This window comes from Hyperolius riggenbachi, chromosome 1 (assembly GCF_040937935.1).
Source record: "Hyperolius riggenbachi isolate aHypRig1 chromosome 1, aHypRig1.pri, whole genome shotgun sequence".
Classification (NCBI taxonomy): Eukaryota; Metazoa; Chordata; class Amphibia; order Anura; family Hyperoliidae; genus Hyperolius; species Hyperolius riggenbachi.
This window is the reverse complement of record NC_090646.1, coordinates 660,415,103-660,433,463: the sequence shown is the minus strand read 5'-3', so window position 1 is coordinate 660,433,463 and position 18,361 is coordinate 660,415,103. Positions and strand designations below refer to the sequence as shown.

Here is an 18,361-nt window from a genome sequence, read left to right as displayed (position 1 = left end):
AGTAGAGCAGTGTTCTCCCCAGGCTCTTTTAGTCGGGTGCTCCACCCAGCTAGTGTTGATGACCACCCGGCTGTCATCGGCTCACCTCCTCCTATGCTGTAAGCAGAGTTGAGCACAGAAGCACCAGCCCTGCATTCTCTCATCTCGCCCCACCCGGCTACTTTTTCATGCCACCCGGCTGGAAAAAAAATTCTGGGGAGATCACTGTAGAGTCTTGTTTATGCGGCACCGATGAGGATTGGCTGATGTCGGAGAGGTGTGCTTTCTGGTTGCTCGAGACTCACTGTTAAAAATAGGCCCAGCTAATACAGTACTCTACCCCACTCTATATACACACCATGAACTCTGTGTTAACTGTTAAAACACAGTAATTAAAAGTATATTAAAGAGAATCTGTAACAACAAAAACGCCCCCTGGTGGATACTTACCTCGGGAGGAGGAAGCCTCTGGATCCTAATAAGGTTTCCCCCGTCCTCTTCACCCTCTGGGGTCCAGCGCTGGCAGCCCTAGGAAATACAGCTGACAAGCCTATCGGCTGTGGCACAGTATCATCTGCAAAATTTACCTTCCCGGCTCCGGCGCAGTAGTAGTTTGCCGGGTTTGCCTATCTCCGCCAGAGCCCATCAGAAAGCTGCTACTACACCAGAGCCGGGAAGGTAAATATTTACATGCCAGCTGTCTGGAGGTTGCCAGTGCTGGATCCCAGAGAGTGAGGAGGAGGTCGGGGAAGCCTCATTAGGATCCAGAGGATTTTCCCTCCCTAGGTCAGTATCCCCCAGGGTGTGTTTTTTTCCTTACAGATTCTCTTTAACCTTTAGGGAGCCATGGAGCCCAGTCTCTAAGCCTGTGGTCCTCAAACATTTTCACTGCCCCCCCCCAAACATAGAATGTAAACTTATAGATGCAGCTCACCGCACCTTTAAATGTCGCATATAGAATAGCAGTGCTGGCCCCACCCATCCACACACACTGTAGAAGCCAGCAAGCAGTTACTCGCTGGCTTCCAATTCAATTCTGCATCAGGTGACGCTACTGTCCAATAGACGTCAGGTTGTCACCTGGATACGCTTCACTGTCTGGTGCACAAAGACGTTCTTCAGCCGCCGCATGACTGAATGGCTGCCGCTGGGAGTTCTCCTCTGGGCATGACTTTGGGAATTAATACCTGTTTACTTCGGCCCCCCAGCAGTCTGAAGTATGATGTTTTGGCCCTTGCCCGAATAAGTTTGGGGACCCCTGCTCTAAGCACACAGAGCCCACAAACAGCCTAAGAAGTTGGCCTTCGCCTCTGTGAGTACAGCTGGTGATTTATGCTGGTTGGTTGAGTTACTGATAACCAGGTTGAAAAAATCCCCCACCCCTTCCCCATCACTTGACCGTCCAGTCCCAGATAAGACAGTCCTCCGTAGTTAATCGATTGCATTGCACCATACACATCTATTCCACGTAATCCTGAGGTTTGTATTCTCATCATTTTTTGCAGGACAGTTATGAGGATGTTCAGCAGATTTACAATGTCAAACTAAATATATAAGGAAAGCACAGAAGGCACTCAGGTGGCACACAGTAACCACAGCAAACCCACGGCAAGCCGAGACCTTCACACCGACTCACGTACCACCGCCGTGCAGCGGATTAACCCCCCCGAGGGCGGCTTCTGACCTGCAGGGAGAGATGTAAAGCCATGTGTCTTGTGGACACGCACACCATGCAGAAAACAGACACACACCGGAGATTAAAGCTTCTAACGCCCCCTCCAGGTGAGGAGGTCAAATCATGAATCCTTACCTCTAGGGGAAATGCACACAAAGCACTCTGAAATATATATAACGGGTTAGTGTACTCTAACTTGCCTTACAAATGTCTGAAAATGAGGCTCTGTACAGTGGATGGAAAGTGTACTGTTCAAGGGCTCTGCCTCTGACACAGGAGACCTGGAATCAAATAAAAAAAGCCAGCACCTATTGAGTAAGGAAACCTTGGGCAAGGCTCCCTAACACTGCTACTGGCTAATGAGCGTGCCTTAGTGGCTGCAGCTCAAGAGCTGCGAGTCCGCCAGGAGAAAAGCAAGATATAAATATTTGCGTCTTTGTCTTTATTCAATGATGCCATTATTTGTTTTTGTGTGTGTAACCAATTTTCAACTCTTCTTCTGACAGTTACTGGCAGTTAGGCTAGGTCCACACTTGCCGATCGGACCCGTTTCAAACGGGTCAGTTTTTCTAAAAAAAAAAAAAAAAATTCTCCCCGTTTTGTCTTTTGCTGCAGCATACAATTCCAGTCCTTGGAAAGGTATGCCCTGGCCGTGGGTGGGGGGCCGCCGAACTGGAGGGGGAAGCGGACAGGACGGGAGGCAGTGGGGACAATGACGGGGGTCCCCCCATCACCACTCCCCCTCCAGCTATTTGTGCAAATGTGTAATGTATGCAGCGAGCGGGGAAGCTAACCTTCCTTCCTTCCATTCCACCGCTTGCCACTTGACTTCCTGCAATGCCGCCCTCTATATTTCAATGGGCAGCATTGCAGGAAGTCACGCGGTGAGTGGAGGAAGGAAGGTAAGCTTCCCTACTCGCTGCATCAGCTATTTGGGGGGGGGGGGGGGGGGGACGGGGGGACCCAGGCCCTCCCTACTGCTGTGCCTGCTGCTTCCCCCTCTAGCCTATACCTGGGGACACCTAACCTATGCTGAGGGGAGGAGCAGGCAGTAAGCAATCCGGATCTCCCTCCGGGTTTATGTAGAGGGAGATCCGTTTTGCCTTGCCTGCCACTACCCCTCCGTGTATCCGGCTCCATGTGCGTTCTGTGAAGTCCCGACCAGTCCGGCCCGCCGTTCCCTTTTTCCAGCATGGATCCCCCGGACCGCACACGGATCTGCTTCTTTATTCAGTGAAGACGGTTGCTATTTTTAGCATTGGTATCCGTGTCTCCATTTCTGATCCGGGTCAAAAAAACGGAGGCACGGATAAGTGTGAAGCTACTCTTACATTAAATCCAGTGTTTACAATAAAAAATGAGTTGTCACAAGGCCAGACACAGTTCTCAGTGTGTGCTAATGTACTGCTGCTCAGATCGAACAGTGAGATATAGGCTGCAGAGAGATGATTTTCAGGAGGAACTCCAGTGAAAATAATGTAATAAAAAAAAAGTGCTTCATTTTTACAATAATTCTGCATAGATGATTTAGTCAGTGTTTGCCCATTGTAAAATCTTTCCTCTTCCTGATTTACATTCTGACATTTATCACATGGTGACATTTTTACTGCTGGCAGGTGATGCCAATGAAAGGAGATGCTGCTTGCTTTTTTGGCAGTTGGAAACAGCTGTAAACAGCTGTTATTTCCCACAATGCAACAAGGTTCACAGACAGGAAACTGTCAGGACCATGGTCCTGACATCACACTGTGGGAGGGGTTCCACCAAAATATCAGCCATACAGAGCCCCCCCCCCCCCCCCCCCCCCGATGATCAGTTTGTGAAAAGGAAAAGATTTCTCATGGGAAAGGGGATATCAGCTACTGATTGGGATGAAGTTTAATTCTTGGTCACGGTTTCTCTTTAAAAGAAAGAGAAAGCCGGGAACACTTTGGGAGCAGATTTTTCACAGAAGGATCGGCACACACGGCAGCTATTTTACGATCAGTACATGCACAGAGTATCAGCTTATATTGTATTTATTTGCAGTGGCAGTGGGCATCACACACTGTAGCTAGTTTACAATTGGTGTGGGCAGAGAATAACAGCTTGCAGGCAAAGTATATCGATCTCTCACCAGGATTCGGGTATACTAAATCCACCCTGCATAACATGGTGCCGGGTCACTAAACATACACAGGATTAGTAAATAATGGTGGATGCTCCCTCTAGTGGTCATTTTAATTTCAGCAAATCTACAAAAGAAACCATCATTACTGAAAGTTTTTTTTTTTCTTTTTTTCAGTGATACCCCTGTGGTAATCTATACATAAGGACTGCTATGCTAGATACACATGATGAGATTTTCTGATAGATTTACTGTCAGACTGATTATATCCAACATGTCCGTTTTCAGAATGTTTTTCCGTAGACGTGAACGGAAAATCCATCAAAAAAACAGATTGGTCATGTTGGAATTAATCAATCTGACCTTAAATCTGCCAGAAAATCTCATTGTGTGTACCACGCATAACGTCATAGGAACTGACTGATGCGGTTTCTAGCTGACTTGCACGGGCACTACAATGTCCTGAAAGCAAAACTTATGCAGGGCATTTATGTCTACTTAAAGGACAACTGAAGCGAGAGGGATATGGAGGCTGCCATATTTATTTGCTTTTAAGCAATACCAGTTGCCTGGCTGTCCTGCTGATCTTCTGCCTCTGATGCTATTAGCCATAGACCCTGAGCAAGCATGCAGCAGATCAGGTGTTCCTGGCATTGTCAGATCTGGCAAGATTATCTGCATGCTTGTTTCTGGAGTGATTCAGACACTACTGCAGCCAAATAGATCAGCAGGGCTGCCTGGCAACTGGTATTGTTTAATATGAAATATGGCAGAATTCATATACCTCTCACTTCAAGTGAACCAGAGACGAAGCACCCTCATGTGTTTTACCATATATATCTTAGGCTGACCAGATGTCTTTTTTTCCCCGGACAGGTCCTCCCAGGTTTTTGAAATGTCTCCGGTGAAGTGAGCCGAACACAGAGCGAGTCAGAAGAGCCGATTGAAGAGACAGAGAGTCTAACACCCAAGACTCAGTCCAGTGTTTTCCCCAGAGCCTATCAGCTGGGTAGTAGTGTTGTCCGGATCATGAACGATTCGGATCTTTGATCTGGATCTTTTTTGTGAGTCGAGTCATTTGTTCATTGTAATGATCCGAATGATTTGACTCTCAAAAAAGATCCGGATCAAAGATCCAAATCGTTCATGATCCGGACAACACTACTGCCCAGCTGATAGGCTCTGGGGAAACCACTGGACTGAGTCTTGGCTGTTCGACTCTCTGTCTCTTCAATTGGCTCTTCTGACTCGCTCTGTGTTCGGCTCACTTCACCGAAGACATTTCAAAAACCTGTGAGGACCTGTCCGGGGAAAAAAAGACATCTGGTCAGCCTAATATATCTGCTTCTCTGGAACTTTCTGGAGTTCCTTCTACTGCAGCGCCCTGCTGTGTCCACCGGCAGCCACCGTACTTATTGTCTGAACACCTTTTTTTATGCAGGCAAAATTCTGTTTTACAGGAAATAAATATGGCAGCCTCCCTCATTTCAGGAGTCCTTTAAAGGGACTCCGAGCTCTGGCTAAAATAAAAATGTTCACTTACCCGTGGCTTTCTGCAGCCCAGTGCTGGTCGGGACGTCCCACGCCGGCCTCCTGGCTCTTCTCCCCACGGCTGTCCATATAGGGCTGTCCGGCGGTTCCCCGGGCGACACTGGCCGAGTGTCGGGGCTCCTTCTTCCGCAAACCTCATCAATGACGTCGCACGCCGGCCGCCTCGCGTCATCACGGCGGCCGGCGTGTCAGTACGCCGTCTATTTTCGTGATCGAAATCGCGGCCGCTGCAATTTCAATCGCGAAAATAGCGAAAACTAAAAGGCGTAGGGTGCCGGTTTATATATCATTGGAAAGAGGAGAACGAGTGCTTTAAAATGATATGCATCTTTCCATAGTTACTGCACTGCTCGGAGTCCCTTTAAAGAACACCTGAAATGAGAGGGAGGCTGCCATATTTATTTCCTGTAAAACAGAATTTTGCCTGCGTAAAACAAAAGGTGTTCAGACAATAAGTACGGTAGCTGCCGGGGGACACCGCAGGGCACTGCAGTAGAAGGGAAGCCGGGAGGTCCCAGACACGCAGCATCACTGAGGTGAGCAATAAGTATGGTGGCTGGCGGGGGACACAGCAGGGCGCTGCAGTAGAAGGGACTCGGGGAAGTTCCAGACAAGCAGCATCACTGAGGGGTGCAGACACTGTGCACTGATACAATTAAATAATCACAAAGACAAGTTGTCCGCTCCGCCAGTTCTCCACATGTGTGCTTTATTACCCTCATCAGCTGACAGATATGTGTGTGTCATCCGTCCGATGCAAATCAGATCTGACATCTGTGAGCAATATTAGATCATGAAGTCTGTAGGGCTGTGGGCGATGCTGTTCCCTAACTGCGCTGCATGTGGTAGGGCTGGGAAAACTGCTGAGACTTATGATGCTAGGCACACCACAGAAGGAATACAGTGCAGAGTTTGGTTTAAAGCACAACTGTAGTGAGAGGTAAGTGGAGGCTGCCATATTCATTTCCTTTTGAAGAATGCAAGTTACCTGGCTGTCCTGCTGATCCCCTGCCTCTAATACTTTTAGCCATAGGCCCTGAACAAGCGTGCAGATCAGGTCCTGCGACGGAAGTATGACTAGTTGCTTGGTTGTTTCAGGTCAGTGGCGTAGCTAAGGAGCTATGGGCCCAGGTGCAAGTTTTACATGGGGCCCCCCAAGCACTTTATACATAATTCATACGGTGCACCAAAAACCTGCCAAAGATTTCCACAGTGTCAGAGGTGCAATTAGGGGATGGGAAACAGTGTGTTAAGGATTACTACTATCTAAAGCATCTATAGAAGGGAGTATAACCAGCACAGGGCCAATAAAGAGCTAATATGCTTGAGGGAGGGCCCCGATGCGGTCGCTACGCCACTGTTTCAGGTGTGTGATTCAGACACTACTGCAGCCAAAGAGATCAGCAGGGTATTGCCTAATAACTAATAAATATGGCAGCCTGCATATACTACTCACTTCAAGTTCCCTTTGGCTGAAATTGTGAACAGGATTAAACAAGGATGATAAGTGGTGTGAAAGCCCCTCTTCTCTCTCCCCCTCCCCCCCCCCCCCCCCCCCATGTGGGTGTTTAGCATCTTACACCTGCCTCGTTAAATTTCAGCAGGCGATGCCAATAAGATCCTCCTAACACAGAAGATAAATATATGAGGATCTTTCTCACACATCGTTTTGAAGAGAGGCTATTTTAGGTGCGCAGCCCGCAGTGCTCGTTAGTCATCAAAGTAATTACATCTTCCCCACAATCTCACTTCACTAAACAATGATCACGCTGGTTTCCTCCAATCAGGAGCTGAGTATCGTCTAACGACCGCGAACAGCAGCTTGGAAATCACTGCGGATTGTCTCACGCAGGGCAGCTCTATAGAGGGGGATAATCTGAACAGGTGTGTGGTGGGGCGCTCCTACCAAGAGCTGCCATGAATACCACTTCCTGTGTATATTCTCTGACATGAATCTGTCACATCTCAGTGACTGAGGTGTTGCAGCACAAAAGCGTGGTAATATTGCCAAGTACAGACAGCGCACGGCAATATTACGATACTTCTGGCAGAAAGTACCTTGACTTACGTTATCCGCGCGCCCGAGGTACTCTAGTAGCGTGACCATTGCTATGGTAAAGTGGTTTACTAATGAGGATAACCATGGGTAATGCTTGTTACCGCAGCAACGGTTGCGCTAATCGAGTACCACGGCCGGTGGATGGGAGCAGCTGACAGGTGGCGAATTCACTGCCTTCACCTGGCCCTGCAAAAAAGGCCTAAATGTGAATTAGTCCTGAAATAAAACTATCCTAAACATTTAACTTCCTGATGGGGTGGGAACCTCTGTTGCCATTCAAACCAATGGCGGCGTATTGTTAACCTCCTTAGCGGTAATCCCGAGTCAGACAGGAGCTGCTTCAGATCTCTCTGCAGTTTTTTCTTGTTTTTCGGGTCTGAAAGCTTGTGAAAAAATTTGCACAGATTTTACACTCTAAACCTGTAAATAATAACACCAGAGAGGTTAAAGGGGCACTAAAGCGAAATATAAGCTATTGAGATTTCCCTAGTAGCATGTTTCTGTTAGGAAGAGCAACACATTTTAGACGGTGCTGTTTACAAAGGTCGTCTGGATAAGATTTATAGCTCACATCCAGATCCTGGCGTGGTAAGGCAAAGGAAGCAACATGCTCTGTATTCAGTTAGGCTGTGTGATAACAGCACTCACTGGGGGACATTTATCAAGAGTGTCGGAGACAAAATATTAGTAGGTTTTTAGAAATCCATGCAGAACGGTCTCAGACATCTTAAGAAATAACTAGACAGTGTAGTTAAGTTTCCTTCTAAAACTGTTGTAAAATAGTTTCTCAGACAGTGGAGTGTGTCAGGGAAATAGCTGTTGCTGAGGTAGCCAATACATTCGCTGTATTACATCCATGCCCAGCATTGGAAGGGTTAAAGTGGACCCAAATTAAAAATACAAGATTTCAGAAATAAAATCTATTTTCTAAATTATAATAATAAATAGCAGCCTTTTTTCAACTGCATGATGACAAATATAAAATATTTTACATTTATTGGAGGAACCCCTCCCTTCCTTTCAAATTGCCGGGACAAGATCCGGCAGACTGGTGGAGTAGGTGGTGTCCGGCAATGGAGGAATTGCTAATAGCTGCCACCTGTATAACCCTTGTTATGAAAAGAGATTGGTGAAAAGCATGCACTTAAATGCTCCTAGGCTTAAAGGAGTGTTTATTTATCTTTGTATGTGTCAGAGTGGTGCAACTAAATATTTTTTATTAAAAAAAAATGTTTGGTTTGGGTTCGCTTTAAGCACAGAACAGCTTCACAGGACACCTGGCAGCAGGGGGGAGGAGCACTTCACAAATCATGCCTAGCCTGCACTGTTGCACTATCTGTAAAACTGCTATTAAGCACCTCTTAATCTGTGAAGGATGGATTTGCGCTTTTCTTTACCATAGTGCAGTTCTAAAAATCCATGCTAAACTGATGCTATTACATAGTATTTGAGAAGTGTCTTATCATGCAGAACAGTTCCTCTGCTCCTTAGAACAGTTTAAAGTGGATCCGAGGTGAACTTTTACTCATTGCATAATTGTGTTCCTTTCCTATTGTTTATAGGGCTTTGTTTTTGTTTTAATACTCCAATTCCCTATAAACTAAAAAAAGCCACACCCACAGGTTTCCAGAGAGCCTTGGCAGTAGCAAGGGCTCATGGGAGCTCAGTCTTGGCAGGAGGAGGGGGAGGTGTTACTAGCTATTGATTTCAGAGGCAGAGGGGAGGAGGGAGGAGGAGAGGGGATTAGCCTGATGGCTCAAGATACAGATAAGCCTGCCTCTACTTAATGTTTACAAACAACATGGCTGCCCTCGTATCACAGGAATACATAATTACATTCTATTAAAACTGTTTGCAGCTAGATTTGCTGTGTAAACCATCTAAACTATAGATAAGATATACAGACAAGTTACTTGTTATAGTTAGTTTTTCATCTCGGATCTGCTTTAACTACTTTGGCCTCCTGGACGTACTAGCTACGCCCAGGAGGCCATGTGCGCGTCCGCGCGCTCCCGGCCGCAGATCGTTAGCCCACGAATCAGTGAATCGGGCTATGGTGCCCGATCACTGATTCCTCTCCCCCGCAGAAAAAGCGACAGCTTCTCTCAGAAGCTCCGCTTTTTCTGGCTGTTGTGTCCCCCATACATCCCTCTAAGCGTATGTTACGCTTAGAGTGACGTCATGTAAACAAACTCATGGCCGCCATCTTGTGGCCAAAAAGTAAAACTACAACTAAAAGTAAAAAAAAAAACCTTAACACACATTTACATTATAAAAATTCTGTTTACATCCCACTCTCCCAAAAAATACCCAAATAAAATGTTTAATATAAAAAAAAAAAACATTACAATACAAAAAAAAAACACCACATGTAAAGATTTACCTAAGGCTTTAAACATTTTAAATATCAATGTAAAGATGAAATATTTCTATACTTTGTTTTATTTTAAACTTGTAAATAGTGATTGATGCAAAACGGAAAAAATGCACCTTTATTTCCAAATAAAATATTGTCGCCATACATTGTTATAGGGACATAATTTTAACGGTGTAATAACCGGGACATATGGGCAAATACAATACGTGAGTTTTAATTATGGAGGCATGTATTATTTTAAAACTATAATGGCTGAAAACTGAGAAATAATGAATTTTTTCCGTTTCTCTCTTATTCTTCCTGTTAAAATGCATTTACAGTAAAGTGGCTCTTAGCAAAATGTACCACCCAAAGAAAGCCTAATTGGTGGTGGAAAAAACAAGATATAGATCAGTTCATTCTGATAAGTAGTGATAAAGTTATAGGCTAATGAATGGGAGGTGAACATTGCTCGGATGCATAAAGTGAAAACGACTGAAGGCTGAAGTGGTTAAGAATAAAAAACTGTCAGTAATGCTTTGATAAATGAATCTGTCCCTCTGTCCTCTCTCTGAGCTCAATACCCTGTAGTTGTAATGCAAGCTTGCATGCCCGTGCACTTAATGCTGTGAAAGGTGTTAGGTAAATAAAAGGCAGCCTGTGTATTTATCTAGGACATTCCACAGCAAGGTACTTGCTGCTGAATGAACTTTTGAACTGACAGAGAGAAAGATATTAGCCGTTATCACACAGCCAAGTTTCCTTTGCCTTGGTGACGGCAGGATCTGTATCTGAGCTATAAATTATCCAGATGGCATTTGTAATCAAAAGCTCAGTCTAATGTGTGTTTCTAATAGAAACATGCTACTAGGGAAATCCCTATAGTCTATATTTCGCTGTAGTGCCCCTTTAATATGTAAAATGCAAAGGGGGGTGGGGTGGGGGGGTAGGGTAATTAAGCAAGTCTGTGTCAGACTTCACACAGTATTCAGCAAGGCAAATGCCAGCCACATGCGTCTTCTGCAGTCGTTCGATGGCTATTTTTAATTACAATAACAAATAAAATGTTTCAATCTGTGCAAAAATCAAAATGGCAACAAAGATGACAGCTAAGAACTGCTCACACCCGCAAAGTGACGCTGATAGAATAGAAGGGTGTTCTAAAGGGGTGGAGTTCTCCATCCACTCCTTCTCAGTTTCCACTGGCAATCAGTCAGAGAAGGAGGGAATGAAGGTAAATAAAGCAGAAAAGGTTACTGGTGGATAGAGATGGCTCGAACTGTTCACAGCGAACCGGCCATGGGGAATTACCTCGGGGTCATTACCGCATTCGTCATATTACGCATTACTGCGCAGGTGCTTTTCCGGCAACTGCGCGTCCTTGATCGTGGGTCTAAAGCCGGGAGTACTTTGTGCGACGTCATGGGCATGCGCAGAGCGCTCCTGGGTGCAGGCGCTCAATCAAGGACGAGCCGCCGCCGGGAAAGTGTCTGCGCAGTAATGCGTAACATGACAAAGGCGGAAATGACCCCGAAGTCATTCCCCATGGCCCGCTCGATAGGAACAGTTCGGCGAACAGTTCACCACATCACTACTGGTGGCCAGAATTCAGCTCTCTAAAGACTGTTGTGCACCACCCAGAGGACAGATACAGAATTACACCTGTCACCCAGGTGAGGGGATGGGTCACCTTCAGCTGACTTTGGATCATTCAGTGACACCCAGAGGACATCGAACAACTGGCTGATCTGGAGAAGGAGGCAGGAGGAATCTATCCACACGGGTCTATCAAACTTACCAAAAGGCAGCTCGAATCTGGTGTCCAATAAGATCTTATGGAGAGTGGGGTTCCTGGTGCCGCAGATCTCATCGTCCTTCATTAACACTTCAGCCTCCAGTGCGGACCACTCGCCTGGCCCCTCCTGATGAAGAAACATCAGCGTTAGTGCACTACACCGTGGAGGGGCTCACAGTGAAAATACATTAGCAAAAGCTCTAGCTGGGTTCACACAGAAAAAGGTGTCCAGTCCTGTCCTGCCAGTTGGCATCAGTTTGTATGTGTTTCTATGGGTGTGTTCACACATAAAAGGTGTACATTTCTGTTCCAGTTAGATAAAACGGATACAGAACTGACAGGACAGGACCAGAAATGTGCAGATTTATGTGGAAACCAGTCCTTAGTGATGTACACAATTTAACTTAGTACATATACAGCAGAATCTCAGGTATCTAGGACCTGTGGGGACTGGCATATGCCAAATAAACAGTTTCCAGTTGCTTGGGAGTTCCGGTAAAGGGAACCCAAAGTGAGAAACATATGGAAGCTGCAATATTTATTTCCTTTTAAACAATACCAGTTCCCTGGCTGTCCTGTTAATCTCTTTGGCCGCATTGGTGTCTGAATCACACAACGGAAATAAGCATGCAGCTAATCCAGTCAGATTTCAGTCAGAATCGCATGCTTGTTCAGGGTCTATGCCTAAAAGTATTAGAGGCAGAGGATCAGCAAGATGCCAGGCAATGTGCATTGTTTAAAAGGAGAGAAATATGTCAGCCTCCATGTGTCACTCACCTCAGGTTCTCTTGCACTGAGATTGTACAATATTCACTTGTTTAAGTGGCGTTACCATCTAGAATAACATTCAATAAATGTTCTATATTAGCTTCTGAATGAAGTGGAACTTTACATTATTAACTCTTCCAGTAACTTTATACCAGCATGTTTCCCCTAGTCCAGGGGTGCCAAACTCAAATACAAAGTGGGCCCAAATTGTACACTGTGACAAGTCGCGGGCCAACCTCAATGTCTACTGGACACCTTCCCTGGTGTCTATTGACCCCCCTTCAACCCCTAAACAGTTCCCTGATGTCTAGTGGTCCTCCCTCCCTTCCCTATGCAGTTCCCTAGTGTTTAGTGCTTTCCCCCTACCTCCCCCAGTGTTCTAAGGCTTTACCTCCATTATACCCTCCCTGGTGGCCTAGAGCGGGCCAAACATAATGAAAAGTGGGGAAACCCCTTGAGGGCTAAATATAATGGCTCTAAGGGCCAGATCTGACCAGCGGGCCGGAGTCTCACATGTATGCTCTAGAAGTATCCATGATGTGTTTAATCTTTAGGAGCAGAGATTACATTTTGGAGTTTCATGCCTCTTTAACAAACTTAAAACTGCTCATTACAAAAACTTGACAATGGATCAGGAGGAAAGTCTTGCCAAGAGTTCAGCTTCAGATGCTACATGAGAAAGGGCATTCACGGACATTCACAGAGACAGACACAGTAGGAGTCGTGTTCTTCAGCCATACATGCTGCTTGCAATTAACTAAACCCAAAACTGAACCAAGCAACATATAAGTGTATTGATAAGTGAAAACAGAAGTGTATAGCAGCAAAGTAGAAAACAGGACACCTGCCCCAGGAACTACATGTGGTTCACAAACACAGCAACTGCTTACTATAAAGAACAACTGATGCCAGACTACAATTCCCAGCATCCCCACTTCACAGCACGAAACTATGCCTCTATGTGTATTATTATTATTTATTGAATTTAAAAAGCACCAACTTATTACACACAATGGATAAAAGGGGTTAGCACACAAGGTAGGACAGACATACAGGGTGCACAGAACAACAAACAAGATCATGTGATGAGGTCTTGGATAACAACAGCTCTAGTCCATGGCCAACAATGAGGGTGCATGATCAAGCTGGAAACACTGGGGAGGGGGGCTTACAATCTAGAGGGTGGGGTAGAGAGACTAGGTGTGTCTGTTGAGAAGGTGATCAGAAGAAGGTATTATGGTACTGGTGTGATGTGTGTGTGTGTGTGTGTGGGGGGGGGCGGGGGGTGGAAGATCATTAAAAGCTGAGTTTCGAGGGCTCATTTAAAGGTATTAAAGAGACTCCGTAACAAAAATTGCATCCTGTTTTTTATCATCCTACAAGTTCCAAAAGCATTCTAATGTGTTCTAGCTTACTGCAGCACTTTCTTGCTATCACAGTCTCTGTAATAAATCAATGTATCTTTCCCCTGTCAGACTTGTCGGCCTGTGTCTGGAAGGCTGCCAAGTTCTTCAGTGTTGTGGTTCTGTGATGCATCTCCCCCCTCCAGGCCCCTCTCTGCACACTGCCTGTGTGTTATTTAGATTAGGGCAGCTTCACTCTTCTCTCTTATCTTTTACAAGCTGGATAAATCCTCCTCTGAGCTGGCTGGGCTTTCACATACTGAGGAATTACATACAGGCAGAGCTGTCTGCACTCTGCAGGAAGAAACAGCCTGACACTTCAGTGGAAGATAGCTGCAGGGGGAAAGAAACACACAAATGATCTCTTGAGATTCAAAAGGAATGCTGTATACAGCCTGCTTATGTATGGATGTATTTTCTATGTGTGGACATACTGTACATCAACCTACTTCCTGTTTTGGTGGCCATTTTGTTGGTTTATAAACAAACTTTTTAAAACTGTTTTTAACCACTTTTAATGCGGCGAGGAGCGGCGAAATTGTGACAGAGGGTAATAGGAGATGTCCCCTAACGCACTGGTATGTTTACTTTTGTGCGATTTTAACAATACAGATTCTCTTTAAAGGAGGGGGGCGAGTCTGATGGGTGATGGGAGCGAGTTCCAGAGAGTGAGGGCAGCCCTAGTGAAGTCCTGCAATCGCGCATGGGAGTGAGAAGTGTGCGGTGCGAACAGGCCGATTGGTTGGAGGATCGGAGGGGATGGAGGGGGGGGGTTAAAGCCTGTGGACAAGATCAGAGATGTAGGTCGGGCAGGTCCTATGCACCGATTCCTGAAGCGGATAGGAAGCCAGTGGAGGGCTTTTTAGAGGGGAAGTGTGAAGGCGGAGCGATGGGAGGAGTTGATCACTCTGGCTGCCTCATTCTTTACCAATTGAAGGAGAGCCATGTGGTTTAAAGGGAGGCCTGAGAAAAGGGAGTCAGTGGTCGAGGAGGGAGAGGACTAGGGCATGAATGAGGAGCTTAGTGGTGTCAGAGGACAGGGAGGAGCAGATCCTGGAGAGGTCTACATGAGGAGGCGGAACTTCAACTTCACAGGAAGTAGTCATCAATTTTAAAGGACACCTGACGCGAGAGGGATATGGAGACTGCTATATTTATTACCTTGTAAGCAATACCAGTTGCCTGTCTATCCTACTGATCCTCTGTCTCTTATACTTTTAGTCATAGACCCTGAACAAGAATGCAGATTAGGTATTTGAATTAAAGGACAATTGTAGTGGGGGGAATGTGGAGTCTTCCATATTTATTTCCTCTTAAACAATACCAGTTGCCTGGCAGGCCTGCTGATCTATTTGGCTGCAGAAGTGTCTGTATCACCCCAGAAACAAGCATGCAGCTAATCTTGTCAGATCTGACAATAATGTCAGAAACACCTGATGAAAGTATCAGAGGCAGAGGATAAGCAGGGCAGCCAAGCAACTGGTATTGTTTAAAGGACAACAGAAGTGAGAAGAATATGGAGGCTGTCATATTTATTTCCTTTTACATAATACCAGTTGCCTGGCAGCACTGCTGATCTATTTGGCTGCAGTAGTGCCTGAATCACACCAGAAACAAGCATGCAACTAATCTTATCAGATCTGACAATAATGGCAGAAACACCGGATCTGCTGCATGCTTGTTTAGGGTCTATGGCTAAAAGTATTAGAGGTAGAGGATCAGCAGGGCTGCCAGGCAACTGGTATTGCTTATAAGGAAATAAATATGGCAGCCTCCATATCGCTCTCTCTTCAGGTGTCCTTTCATTATGTAACGCCACAATACTATTAATAAGCTAGCGTCCTTGCGGAGGTCGTCATGGATGATTACATGTTTATGTGCGACAGATATTTACAATGTTTTATAGGCAGGAATCTGTATGCTAATACAGAGCTGGGTGATCTGCCTCCCGGGGGCTGCAATCAGAAGCTGACAGCCGTCAGAATGTTTTACCATAATCACGGCTTATTATCGCGTATTATCACGTATTATCGCGCCGCCGTGTTTCCGACAGGAGGGCTTGTTTGTTTTTCAATGTGTTTTGTTGTGGAAGTAATTATGTTTTGGATAGGTGATCCATAAAGATTTAATTAACGGCAATTACCAGCAGGGGTTAGGCAATGAGATGCCAATAATAACGAACTCATGCAAATGTTACGCCAACTAGAAATGGACCAATCCAGGGCAGCAGCTGCTCCTCCTTTAGTAAGTAGTGTAAATTAACATAAATTAGCATAAAGTTTGCACCTGCTCTCATTGGGCACGGAAGCCTCATCATCAGTCATGTGACAGCTCAGTACAACACTGCCAATGTCCAGCAGATGGCGTGCATGTCCACTCTGTGCCAAGGCTTTGAGGACAAAATCTTGTCAAGCCCGCTTCCTGTTGTCTATGTGATGCGTTACTGATAGCGGATTTAGCATGTTCTACCTCCTGTTGTCTGGAACCAGGAAATGCAAGTGTGTGTGTGTGTGTGGGGGGGGGGGGGGGGGGAGTTAAGGTTAGGTGCCAATTGTGTGGTGGTTGTTAGGCATCAGTGAGGGTGGGGGTTAGGGTTAGGTATTGGCAGGGAGTTGGTTAGGGTTAGACACCAGTGGGGGTTTGTTTAGGGTGAGGCAACCTCAAAGGGGGTCTTAGGGTTAGGCATCAGCAGGGGGGGGGGGGGAGAGATGGGGGAGTGGTTAGGGATCAGCGGGGAAGGGGTTAGGGATCAAGGGGAGGGAGGCGTTTAGCATTTGGCATCGGGGGGGGGGGGGGGGTAGGGTTTACACAACGGGGTGTGGTTAGGCTTAGGCATCAGCCGAGGGGTGGTTAGGGCCCATTCACACCTGAGCGGGAATCGCACGATTCCCGCTCACGGCAAACCGCTAGCGGTTCTGCAAGAACCCGCTACACAATGTAGCAAGTGGCAGTGTTCTCACTGAACACTGCGGTTGCAGTTAGCGATAACCGCAACCGCGCTGCATGCAGCGGTTTGCCGGCGACAAGCATTCCGCAATTTGCGATCGTGATTAGCGTGCACAGCACGTTAATCGCGATCGCTCCAAACCCGCCGCGGTGTCCAGTGATTTTTCACGCTAATCGCGGGAAAATCACTCCCGCAGAACGCCGGCGGTAATCGCCGGCGTTCTGCGGTTTTAAGTGTGAACGGGCCCTGAGGCTTAGGCATCAGAGGGGAGGGGTTAAGGTTAGGCATTAGCAGGGGTGGTTCGGCATCAGCAGGGAGGGGGTTAGGGTTAAAGGGGAACTGAAGTAAGAGGTATACGGAGGCTGCCATATTTATTTCCTTTTAATCAATACCAGTTGCCTGGCAGACCTGCTGGTCTATTTCTCTGCAGTAGTATCTGAATAACACCAGAAACAAGCATGCAGCTAGTCTTGTCAGATCTGACTTTAAAGTCTAAAACACCTGATCTGCTGCATGCTTGTTCAGGGGCTATGGCTAATAGTATTAGAGGCAGAGGATCAGCAGGGCTGCCAGGCAACTGGTATTGCTTAGAAGGAAATAAGCATGGCAGCCTCCATATACCTCTGTCTTCAGTTCCCCTTTAAGCATTAGGTCTACTAATATCATATAATGGTGTCATTGTATCACCCTAAAGGAAATCTGAGACATTTTAAATCCTTCCCTGGATCCTTCCCAGCATTTGTGGCCCAGCCGTGCGCATCCTCCCATCACTGGGGGGCAGTGTGCATCTGCGCAGTACTACCCAGTCACCAGTCGTCTCCTTCACTCATGTTATAGGAGAGACTGTTTGTTGAGTATTATATCAATTTTTTGTGATTTTAATTGTGTTTAATTGCATGAATTCTTGTATTTGTGTTGACTTTTGACGTTGGGAAAAAAAAATCATGATTATTAATCACTGGAGGTATACTTTAATGCAGAGAATTACTGAACCTTATAGCAGCTGGCAGCAGTATCACAAGAATCTGGTCAGTTTTTATAATTTTCATCTGGTGTTGGGTGCCATCTAGTGGCTAGATTGTATATTACATTTTCATACTTTTGTTTTTCAATTAATACTTAGAAGAAAGATATTGGGTTGGGTAATTGGAAATTTTATAGAGCGATCACAGATTTTTTTTTCTCTTTAAACTCAGTCCTATGGCCTGGTGCCTACTGTTCCTCGACTTTGCTACAGCTGGTTTCTAAAGTAGATTGACAGTACTAAATCAGATCTGGATTAAAAAAAAAAAAATACAAAATAAGAAAAAACACACATTGGCTATCATTCATAAAAGTGTGGTCGGTAAAAATCCGTGTGGGAAAATACCGCTTTCGGTATTTTAGACTTCTGGGTGCTCATTCATAAAAATGTTGGCAGTTGCGATACAAGTGCGGTGATTTTCCGAGCTAGGCTGTCTGTAGGCATGCGAAAACAGAGAAGCTGGCCGAGTCCCTCCGTGCGCTGCTCTCTCTGCTGCTGCTCGGGAGCTCTCTCCATTCACTTAAATGTATTCCGCATGCTTATCGCTACTTCCAAGGGAGCGGTTTTCCTTGTCTGCATACTGCTTGCGTTAATCTTTATGAATTGACATTTAGTAACATTTGTTAAGATAATCACCGCACAAGGTGGTAATTGATCGCTCTGCTCGAGAATGTCAGCTTTTCGTGCAGATACAGCC

The 18,361-nt window shown here is 45.8% G+C and overlaps 1 protein-coding gene across 15 annotated transcripts in view; it reads right to left on the bottom strand.

Annotated features, from left to right (window-relative positions):
* Window positions 1-18,361, bottom strand: part of UNC13B (unc-13 homolog B) — a 540,439-nt gene that overhangs the window by 370,692 nt on the left and 151,386 nt on the right. For all 15 annotated transcript variants that reach the window (XM_068252311.1, XM_068252316.1, XM_068252301.1 and 12 more), the window contains one exon: window positions 11,526-11,649. In XM_068252311.1, the coding sequence (XP_068108412.1) occupies window positions 11,526-11,649 (124 nt within the window). The remainder of the gene's footprint in view (window positions 1-11,525; window positions 11,650-18,361) is intronic.